Here is an 11998-nt window from a genome sequence, read left to right as displayed (position 1 = left end):
ATTTGTCGCAAAAACAAGTGAACCAGACCAAGCCCACCTTTCTTGACCGGGAGAAACAAGTTTGTTCGACTCGTCCTCTCCCAGATAGAGGCCCAAATGAAAGTAGCGAAAATACGGTGAATTTTTTGTACGCTTACCCGCGCAGCACACAACACATTCATAACATACCATATCTTAGAAACTAAAAAGAGGTTGCAAACAGTGGCTCTAGAAAACATTGACAATTGCTTTCCTCTCCAACCCTCAGCCTTTTCCTTTGCTCTCGAAGCTTGGTCGAGCCAGTACGGTTCGGCCTCACGGTAACTTCCGAGAGGCACCCCCAGGTACTGTGTAGGCAACTTTGACCAATTCAATCGAGAAAAGGTCTCAGGCGTGTCTTCCCAACTCCCATGCCAGAAGCCATAATTTTATCCCAATTTATCTGGGCTCCAGCTGAATCGCAAAATTTTTCGACTACAGTAGTTGCCTCTTTAATGCTGGCTTTATTTGTACAGAGAATAGCGATGTCGTCTGCATACGCCAATATTTTAACGTGTGCTGCCTGTAGTCGATAGCCTGCTATGTGGTCGTTGTTTTTAATGGCCAAACAGAGTGGCTCGAGATAAGCAGCAAACAGAAGGGGCGAAAGCGGGCATCCTTGACGCACCGACGAGAGCACACGAAAGCTATCGGTGAGCTCCCCATTAACAATGATTCGCGCTGAGCAGTCTTTGTACGCCATCGTTACGCCTTCCGTTATGACACTGCCAACGTTCGTATGTTCGAGTATGCATAGTAGAGCCTTGTGCGAGACGAGGTCGAAGGCTTTCGCCAAACCGATCTGCATCATCGCGACGTAATCGCCAATCGCGTCGCAACACTCTAGCACACTTCGAACCACGTGTACATTTGTTGTAATACTGCGGCCTTTAATGCCACAAGTCTGGTGAGGCCCTACCAATGTTTTGATGACACTTTGCAGTCGTTTCGCTAAAACTTTCGTGAATATTTTATAGTCGACGTTGGCTAGAGTTATCGGGCGATATGAGCCTGGCAACAAACTTCTTTTCGTCATCACTCTTCGGGATTAGCACGATATGCGAGGTTGTGAAAGACAAGGGCAATCTTTTTCGGTCATACGCTTCGCTGATAACTAGATGGAGGACATGAGCCAGCGCTGACCTAAACGTTTTATAGAAAGTTGCCCCTAAGCCATCAGGCCCAGGTGCTTTACCGGGGGCCAACTCGTCTATTGCGCACTCTATCTCACTCAGGGTAATGGGATGTTCTAGCCACGGCAGCTCTATGGAAACAAGGTGCAGCCTGCCGCATGACGCGCCGTCAGTAGGCGAGGGAGTGACAAGCGGAGTTTTCAGTTGCGGCCGCTAATTTGGGTGGGGGCGCTGCACATCGGCGAACATTTGTGTGATGAACAGAACCTTATAGTAGTTAACAGGGAGAATAAGTGTCATGGACAGGTAACGTGGCAATGCGGAAACAGGCAGTCATGTATCGACTACGCCTTAGTCTCAGAAATGGTCTACGAACAACTGGACCAAATGATAATAGACGAAAATGGAAAAAAATAGCCTGGGAAGCGATCATAGACGTTTAGCATTAAAGTTTGGGAGAGATACCAGCGCAGAACATGAACCAATAGCCTCAGAGTTTTTAAAAATGAATGACGAGCAAATAACAGAGATCGCAAACAACATAGAGAAGAAAATTGAGGCTTTTCCTACAGCAGTCTGGGAATATAAGGAACAGGTGGAGGTTATGCAGCATGAAATAAGGCGGACACGGCAATACAATTGTTGGATTGGACAGAGGAAACCACGTAAGTGGTGGAACAAGGAAATTAAACAATCTATAGAAGAGCGTAAAGAGGCATCTAGGGTTCATCGAGAAGCCAAAAAGTTGGGATTACAAGAAGAAGAGGATTACAAGAAGATGCTCCTTAGATGGAATACATACAGAGAAAAGAAAAGGGTTGCGAGTGAGCTCGTGCAAGAGAAAATTAAATGTGCAAGTGAACGTTGGGTGCATAACATTCACAAAAGAGACAAAGGCGCCCCAAAAATATTCTGGAACCATATAAAAGCACTCGGAGCTCCAACTAGAAACTCGCAAACGGCTATAAGAGATGAAGACGGTAACATCTATGAAGGCGATGATGCGCTGCGGTACATCACAGACGTTATCAGGCATAACTTCGGTACGAGAAAAAGCGTAGTTCAGACAACAGATCCAGCAACAACAGAGAGGCTTGAGAGATCAAAATTCAGCATAAAAAGCTTTTATTGGAAAAAGGCAGCAGAAAATGTCCCTAACAACACGGCAGCAGGACCCGATGAAATCCCAATACAGCTAATCAAAAACCTCGGTCCAAAAAGCAAGGCACTGCTGACTAATGCCATAGAGCAAGTGATTAGAACAAAGAATATTCCCGTTGGATGGCGTGAAAGCAAGATGAATCTCATCTACAAAGGCAAAGGAGATAAGGATAAGACGAGCTCGTACAGGCCAGTTACAGTAACGTCGGTGATATATAGAATGGCAATGCAAGCCATAAAATTAGAACTGTCGAAGTGGGTGGAGGAAAACGGTGTATTGGGGGAACTACAGAATGGGTTCAGGCCAGGCAGACGCTTAGAAGACAATATGTTTGTACTAACTCAGTGCATAGAGATTTCAGTAGCTCAGAAAAGACCTTTATGGGTAGCATTTCTAGATATTAAAGGAGCTTATGACAACGTAGACAGGGAATTGTGGGATATTCTTCAATACGAAGGCATAGATGACGATTTCGTGGAGCTGCTGAGGGAGATATATCGAGACAACCAAGTACAAGTGGCATGGGAAGGCCGAAAAGGAAATGAAATGGTGGGAATTCACCAAGGATTGAAGCAAGGATGCCCTCTGTCACCATTGTTGTTCACGCTTTACGTCAAGGGCATAGAAAGACGACTGGAAAACAGCGAATTAGGTTTTGATTTATCCTACATGCGTAATGGACAAATGGTGCAACAGAAGGTCCCTGGATTGATGTACGCAGACGACATTGTGCTACTAGCGGACAATAAAAAAGATTTACAGATACTTGCGAATATCTGTGGGAACGCAGCGACAAATCTAGGCCTTAAGTTTAGCACAGAGAAATCAGGAATTATGATCTTTAATGAACACACGAGTAACTTCGTGGTGTCAATTCAACAGCAAGTAATATCCATAGTGAAGCAATATAAGTACCTCGGCGTACACATAAACGAAGGAAAGAATTACTCAAGCAACCACCAAGATAATCTGAAAATAAAGGGGAAGCGGAGTGCAGCATTAATGAAACACAGAGCACTGTGGGGCCACAATAAGTATGAGGTGGTGCGTGGAATCCGGAAAGGAGTAATGGTGCCAGCGCTAACATTCGCAAATGCCATTATATGCTTAAAATCGGATATATTGGCGGGTTTGGAAGTTAACCAAAGATCAGTAGGCCGGTTGGCTTTGGGAGCACACGGTAATACGACAAATGAGGCAGTGCATGGAGACATGGGTTGGGCCTCTTTTGAAGTCAGAGAAGCACAAAGCAAAATTAGTTTTGAAGAAAGGCTCAGGAACATGGATGAAAATAAATGGGCGGCTAAAGTGCACAAGTATCTCGACATGAAAAGCGTGGACACAGAATGGAGGAAAAGGTCAAGGAAGTTGGCAACCAAGTACAGGATAATCGAAACTGTAAATAGACAACCAGGGGTCATCAGAAAGAAAGTGAGAGAAATAGAGACCGTGAATTGGATGCAAAGAATGGAAACGAAAAGGACAATGGAGATTTGCAAGAATGAGAAGAAAGAAATTAGAAGGGAAAATCTGTACGATAACACAAAGGGCAGTGCCTTGCTATTTGAGGCTCGAGCCGGTTGCCTAAGGACGAAAACATATCGGAACAAATATTCGGAACTAGATGAGACATGTGTATGCTGCAGTAAAGATCCAGAGACCACTCAGCACATCCTAATGGAATGCGACGGGATCCACCCAGCGAGAGCCGTAGGTAACGTGCAACTCCCAGAAGCGCTTGGGTTTAAAGTGGAAGGAAACATAAACAGATCAGCCGTAGAGATCAGCAAGAGACGATTAGAGTACTGGTGGAAAAAAAGTAGGGAAAAGATGGATACGACCTAATCTCTTAAAATCATAGGCAGCGGTACAAGCTAAATTTTTGAAAAAGAAAGATAATGAGAGGGTATACAAAAATGCTAGATAAAGAACATGTGTAGTATACCTGATTAAATCAAGCAGGCTAGGTGACTATTTGTCGCCACCCCGTTTCAAAGGGATGCCAATAAATCATCATCATCATCATCGTGAGGCGCACGTTTGCAAGGGTGAAGCGTCCATGTGGTCCGGTTCTTTATTCTATGCAGTCCGTGCGCCGGGATGCAAGCGTTGAGAAGTAGCGTGGTTACTGTTTCGCGTACGTTTTTATTTTATAGTCCATTTGTTTCGTTACGCGTTTCTAACGTGGAGTTATCAGATGCGTCACGGTATATGCAACGCCAAAGAACTGTTGTGTGCCGCGATGCAAATCCAATGCTGCGAGGAACTCTGACCTTTCTTATCACGAGCTGCCGGTGAAGCAACAACTCCGGGATGCCTGGCTGCGACACATTTCGCGACAAGGCAACGAAAAAGGTAGCCAGTGGGTGCCGAACTCCAGGGCCGTCGTTTGTTCGATTCACTTCAAAGAGGAAGACTACAAGGTAGGATTAAAACGCAAGGTGCTGCGGCCGACAGCCGTGCCGACCCAATTTCCGTCGTACCCTGCATACATGCTGTCCGCGGCTTCGAAGAAACGCCGATCTGTAGTACGTGTCGCACTTGCCACTGCCATAACTAAAGTAGGCGACTCATTGCAGGATGTATGTGCAGGATCAGAAAACGAAGCATTCCACCGATCTGATGCGGACATTGGTGAAAATGAAGGCGACGTCGAGCTCCGCGCAACGCCGCCGCATGCGGACGAGGTCGCTGGTCCGGAAAACTGCTTGGCCGCAGGATGCAGCGTGCAAGGCGGTGTAAAAGCGCAATAATGCCAGACGACGTTCAATTTAACAAGCTTTATGGCAGATAGCAAGAGAAACGCGCACCGCCTGCAAATGCAAGCTAGCAGACTCAACGAGCGACTACAAAAGCTACAAAAAAAAAAAATGCGACGGTGTTCAGGAGAAGCTAAAGCAATACGAGGAGGACCGGGCGGTGCAGTCTATAACGAAGATAAGAAAAGCAGCAGCGGAGGGCGACAAAACTGCCGAGTTTCTCGTTGAACAAGTTGAAAATTTTAGTAAGGCCAGACCAACATGGCAAGAGAATACAGTTCGAGAATGTGTGCTGTGGAAGGCAACGTCTCGTAAAGGGTATGACCACGTGAGGGCGAGAAAGCTTCTCAGGCTGCCTTGTCGGTCTACGCTGCAGAAATTTGTTGGGTCATCTACAGGAGAGACCGGAATAACCAGACTCATCCGCGAACGTCTCCAAGTGGAAAGACGTAGTTTACTCTCAGATAAAGAGCCGTACTGCAGCCTCATAGTTGATGAAATGTCAATACAACAGAAAGTTACTTATGATCGACAAGTGGATAGAATTTTCGGGCTCGTCGATGTACAGTGCCAGGCACGAGAGCCTGCTGCTGTGGTAGCCAACAGGCTTCTTTGCTTTGTTTTGCGTGGACTCTCAACAGTGTATGTGATTCCAGTAGGTTATTTTTTCACGAGAAATTTGAAGCACGATAAGCTCCTCCTCTTGACGCGCAGTGTCATCAAGGCAGTTGAAGAAATTGGATTTCGAATTGTCCGCATTGTCACTGATAACCACCAAACCAACACAGCTATGTTCCGGAACTTGTCCGATGATAACACACTCCAGCATGTCGTCCCACATCCAGAGCACGAAGGCGAGTCTCTGTTTTTGTCATTTGATCCCAGCCACCTGATAAAAAACTTGAGGACAAACTTGCTGGAAAGAGAAATGTCCGACGGTATTGAGCCAATCAGAGGAGGCGTTTTCCTGAAGACACTTTACAACATCCAGAGAGATATGTTAGTAAAGCCAGTGCGGCTGTTGAGCCGAGCTCATGTTGAACCCAGCAATCTGGAAAAGATGAAGGTCTGCCGCGCGACATTGCTTTTCTCGCCTACGGTAATCTCCATCCTGCAATACCTTCAGAGAAATCCTCGATCTCATGAGAAGGCTGCGCGATTTCAGGATTGTCGGTCAACCATCACATTTATGAAGTATGTTGGGTTGTGGTATGACCTCCATGACATTTCTGGTTGGAAATCGAGGGAAAGGCCATTCAGCAAAACTGAGGATGATAGGTTGGCTTGGCTTGAAGTCGACTTCATCAGTTACCTTGAAAATGTGAGACGTGAAAGCATGAAAGCCCGTATGCAGTCACTTACAAAGGAGACCTACGAGGCTACCATAATGACAACTAGATCAACGGTTGGCGTCGTTGAGTACATGCTGACCGACCTGGGGTAAGCACAAATTTTGCGAAAATTTGCCTGATCATTTTATGTTCTTATTATAGCTTGGCTAATGTGATGCGTGACTTCAAGGTGTGAACCATACTTGTTTTTGTTTGGCTTTTAAAAAACTGCAACTTCAAGTATGTACTGACCCGTGGACTCAACAGCGACCCAGTAGAGTCTGTGTTCAGCTGCTTCCGCCAATTCAATGGCGGTAATGACCGAGTTGATGCAAGAGCAGCAGTCTTCACAGCAGAGAAGTTGCTGAAGGTTCGGTTGCTGTTTGCTTGATGCAGTGTCTAGTGTTTTGATTTATGCAAAAGTGCCAGTCGCCAACCACGTTCTGGGGCACAGGTCGGGATCTTACAGGCTGCGAGCACTGGAAACGCGCCATCAAGTTCAGAGTGCAAGACAGCGCTGAAAGGTTGGAACCACGACGGTGACCGAGAAGACCCAGCTATACCGGACGCAGCCTTGGCAGTGTTGTGGAAGTTGCAGCATGTGATGAAGCACGACGAGGTCCCTCCACACCTTGAGTTCGCACCGCTCACATACATGGCGGGGTACCTGGCTTTCGTTTGTGAGCAAAAGGTGAGCTCTCTTCTTTTTTCAATGACCCTGCCTACTCTATGATTAGCCATTTAAATGATGGTCAAGTTGAAGATAATTTATGGAATTAATGAAATCTGAATCTGTGAAATTATGCAGGTGGCGTGCTGTGAATGCAAGGTGCGACTAAAAGGAAATGCTTCGCGGGCTGGAGCGTATCAATTCACATTCAGCCTTGACCAAGGTGGACTAAGCTACCCGCGACCTGAAGTCGTCTGGTTATGCAAGCTGCTGTGTACTTTCGTCGAATTAGCTCTGCAGTCTGCTGAAGTTCATCGCTGTGGGAAACTGTGCCAGCTCCTCTCATGTGCTGTGCTACCACACCTCACGGCTTGCCCACTCATGTGGTGTGCAAAGTGTACAGACCATTATCACTGTCGAGAGCTATGTGAGACATTTCTAAAAAAGTTCCTGAGACCCCTCCTGGCGAACTGGGCTGGTGACCTTACCAGCTCTTTGGACAGTGTGCTCAGGCTTTCAAGAAAGCCTCTTTCCCGCAAGGTCCTGCGTTTGTAGAGAAGACTGCACAAACCTTAAACAGTAGTGCTCAAATAAAACAAATTTGCATTCTGTGAGTCATGCGTGATCTTAAACGAAGCCCTATTTTTACCTGTGCTCAGAATCAACAAAACCATGTTTTGCATGTCAACACTGCCCTATATTTTCAGTTCCATATCTGAAGCTGGGCTTCCTTCATGACACAGAAAGCAACCGAAAATACTCGTAAAGCCGCTTCATCGATGAAGTCATCAGTGTAAACACACTCGAATAGAGCACTTAAGTGACTGAACCTTGCAAAAAAAGAGGGGTTAGCAGATTTTTGTTTGTATGGAACACAAATATGGCTACTGCTATGTCGCACGCTCAAAACGCGACACATGTACTCTGTCTGCTGTCTTCACAAGAAAACGTGCTTGCCTGTAATAGCTATAACAACCAAGACATACATTCTGGTACGTTTTAACGCGTCCTTGTACATAAACAGCCAGGTCAACACAAGGCGAGGCGACCATCGCCACCAAGAAGTGAACTCGATGCGCCTAGGCCAGCTGTGCAAGCCGGTTTCGTTCGATGGATGGATGGTTTGAGCGTTTAATTTAAAACGGGCGGTGGGTTGTGCCACTGGGTCTTATTATTTTCCCTAATGTCCTACCTACAAAACACACACACACACACACACACACACACACACACACACACACACACACACACACACACACACACACACACACACACACACACACACACACACACACACACACACACACACACACACACACACACACACACACACACACACACACACACACACACACACACACACACACACACAAAGAATTCAAAGCATTAAACTTTCTGAACCAACTATTGGGAACTTTGTTGTTGTACGCCTCCATTGTTTGTGGTCTCCCCATTTTTCTGCCACCAAACTTCCAATCAACTCTTATTAATCTCTATTGCGGACATGTTTACTATGCCCCTGCTACTGCTGAACCTAAGGTCTTCAAGTAGGACAGCTGGGCAGATATTTTCACATTCTAATGAAACATGCTGGTAAGTTTCCTAGTTCCCTTCCTCCACTGTGAGTCAATGTTTTTCCTGTATAAATATCTGAAAACTCTCGCAATCCATTTACCTTCTTTCATATTCCTCAGCCGTTCTTCAAAATCAATTTTACTCTAAGCTTCCCTTACTTCAAAATTTGTCGTCCACATCACCTTGTACAGCTTCATTTGTAGTCTTCCCTTGAGCGCCCAGTGGCCACTTTTCGTCCCACATACATTTGGTTGCCATCGAGGGAACCTATTTTTAACCCGTGCTCATCATCAACAAAACCATTTGTTTTGCACGTCAACACAGCGCTATATTTTCAATTCCATATCTGAAACTGAGCTTCCTTCACGACACAGCAGCAACTGAGTATACTCGTTAAGCCGCCGCATTGATGAAGTCATCGAACACACGAATAGAGCACTTAAGTGACTCTGCGGTACCTGCCTGCCTGTCTTTTTTTTTTTTTGCATTTCCGCGCAATCGACGCACAACATCTCGACGCCGTGTCGCACGCCGGCGCGTGTTGCCTCACCTCAAGCAAACAACCGCATTTTCAAATGTAAGTCCTGGAACCATTAAACTTTTCCACAGTTCTGTTGCACCCTTCCCAAACATAGTTCTCAACCACTGGTGGCTCTTCCGAGTCTCTAAGGTGCGTTTCTGTAACCGCATGCACACCTGTTAGTTGTCTATTTAACTGCTGCACCTCAGTCTCTAACCACGTTTCGTTTCTTCTACCGCCGTGCATTTTTATGTAGACTATTGCACGATGAGCTCTCCGTTTAATACTTTTTCTGTTATTGACGGTGATGCTACTCTGAGGTTCCCCCCGGGGACCTTCTTCATTGCTACCTACCCGGCCTCCCGAGACCCGGTGGCCCCCTCTTCGATGATGATGATCGATGATGATTTATTGGCATCCCCTTTGAAACGGGGTGGCGACAAATAGTCACCTAGCCTGCTTGATTTAATCAGGTATACTACACATGTTCTTTATCTAGCATTTTTGTATACCTTTTTCAAAAATTTTGCTTGTACCGCTGCCTATGATTTTAAGAGATCAGGTCGTATCCATCTTTTCCCTGCTTTTTTTGCACCAATACTCTAATCGTCTCTTGCTGATCTCTACGGCTGATCTGTTTATGTTTCCTTCCACTTTAAACCCAAGCGCTTCTGGGAGTTGCACGTTACCTACGGTTCTCGCTGGGTGGATCCCATCGCATTTCATTAGGATGTGCTGAGTGGTCTCTGGATCTTTACTGCAGCATACACATGTTTCATCTAGTTCCGAATATTTGTTTCGATCTGTTTCGTCCTTAGGCAACCGGCTCGAGCCTCAAATGGCAAGGCACTGCCCTTTGTGTTATCGTACAGATTTTCCCTTCTAATTTCTTTCTTCTCATCCTTGTAAATCTCCATTGTCCTTTTCGTTTCCATTCTTTGCATCCAATTCACGGTCTCTATTTCTCTCACTTTCTTTCTGATGACCACTGGTTGTCTATTTACAGTTTCGATTATCCTGTACTTGGTTGCCAACTTCCTTGACCTCTTCCTCCATTCTGTGTCCACGCTTTTCATGTAGAGATACTTGTGCACTTTAGCCGCCCATTTATTTTCATCCATGTTCCTGAGCCTTTCTTCAAAACTAATTTTGCTTTGTGCTTCTCTGACTTAAAAAGAGGCCCAACCCATGTCTCCATGCACTGCCTCATTTGTCGTATTACCGTGTGCTCCCAAAGCCAACCGGCCTACTGATCTTTGGTTAACTTCCAAACCCGCCAATATATCCGATTTTAAGCATATAATGGCATTTGCGAATGTTAGCGCTGGCACCATTACTCCTTTCCAGATTCCACGCACCACCTCATACTTATTGTGGCCCCACAGTGCTCTGTGTTTCATTAATGCTGCACTTCCGCTTCCCCTTTATATTTCAGATTATCTTGGTGGTTGCTTGAGTAATTCTTTCCTTCGTTTATGTGTACGCCGAGGTACTTATATTGCTTCACTATGGATATTACTTGCTGTTGAATTGACACCACGAAGTTACTCGTGTGTTCATTAAAGATCATAATTCCTGATTTCTCTGTGCTAAACTTAAGGCCTAGATTTGTCGCTGCGTTCCCACAGATATTCGCAAGTATCTGTAAATCTTTTTTATTGTCCGCTAGTAGCACAATGTCGTCTGCGTACATCAATCCAGGGACCTTCTGTTGCACCATTTGTCCATTACGCATGTAGGATAAATCAAAACCTAATTCGCTGTTTTCCAGTCGTCTTTCTATGCCCTTGACGTAAAGCGTGAACAACAATGGTGACAGAGGGCATCCTTGCTTCAATCCTTGGTGAATTCCCACCATTTCATTTCCTTTTCGGCCTTCCCATGCCACTTGTACTTATTTGTCTCGATATATCTCCCTCAGCAGCTCCACGAAATCGTCATCTATGCCTTCGTATTGAAGAATATCCCACAACAATTCCCTGTGTACGTTGTCATAAGCTCCTTTAATATCTAGAAATGCTACCCATAAAGGTCTTTTCTGAGCTACTAAAATCCCTATGCACTGAGTTAGTACAAACATATTGTCTTCTAAGCGTCTGCCTGGCCTGAACCCATTCTGTAGTTCCCCCAATACACCGTTTTCCTCCACCCACTTCGACAGTTCTAATTTTATGGCTTGCATTGCCATTCTATATATCACCGACGTTACTGTAACTGGCCTGTACGAGCTCGTCTTATCCTTATCTCCTTTGCCTTTGTAGATGAGATTCATCTTGCTTTCACGCCATCCAACGGGAATATTCTTTGTTCTAATCACTTGCTCTATGGCATTAGTCAGCAGTGCCTTGCTTTTTGGACCGAGGTTTTTGATTAGCTGTATTAGGATTTCATCGGGTCCTGCTGCCGTGTTGTTAGGGACATTTTCTGCTGCCTTTTTCCAATAGAAGCTTTCTATGCTGAATTTTGATCTCTCAAGCCTCTCTGTTGTTGCTGGATCTGTTGTCTGAACTACACTTTTTCTCGTACCGAAGTTATGCCTGATAACGTCTGTGATGTACCGCAGCGCATCATCGCTAGCTTCTTTAGCTAGCTGCTTTAGCTAGCTTCTTCGCCGCTGTGCAGCGCCACCGCCGGCGCGGACGGAGAGAGCAACAACTATCAGCAATCACCGGCGGAGAGGCGCGTTCGGCAGGCCGCACCTTGTTTCCATAGAGCGGCCGTGTTCTAGCCGTGCCTTAACTTCTTCATCGAGCGTTGGCATCAATGAAAGGAATTCCGTCTGGTAGCCATCTTTAGGTTCGCGTGGTTGACCTAAGAAGGCTTTGAAGTG

At 45.6% G+C, this 11998-nt stretch overlaps 1 protein-coding gene across 1 annotated transcript; it reads left to right on the top strand.

Moving 5' to 3' along the window:
- Positions 1–6643: 6643 nt before the first annotated feature.
- Positions 6644–7752, top strand: LOC119458443 (uncharacterized). Its single transcript, XM_037720279.2, has 3 exons — positions 6644–6773; positions 6858–7094; positions 7212–7752. The coding sequence occupies exons 2-3, from the start codon at positions 7008–7010 to the stop codon at positions 7626–7628; spliced, it is 504 nt and encodes a 167-aa protein (XP_037576207.2). The 5' UTR covers positions 6644–6773; positions 6858–7007; the 3' UTR covers positions 7629–7752.
- The last annotated feature ends 4246 nt before the right edge of the window (positions 7753–11998 follow it).

Source organism: Dermacentor silvarum, chromosome 7, assembly GCF_013339745.2.
Source record: "Dermacentor silvarum isolate Dsil-2018 chromosome 7, BIME_Dsil_1.4, whole genome shotgun sequence".
NCBI classification, from domain to species: domain Eukaryota; kingdom Metazoa; phylum Arthropoda; class Arachnida; order Ixodida; family Ixodidae; genus Dermacentor; species Dermacentor silvarum.
This window is presented reverse-complemented; position numbering and strand designations above follow the sequence as displayed.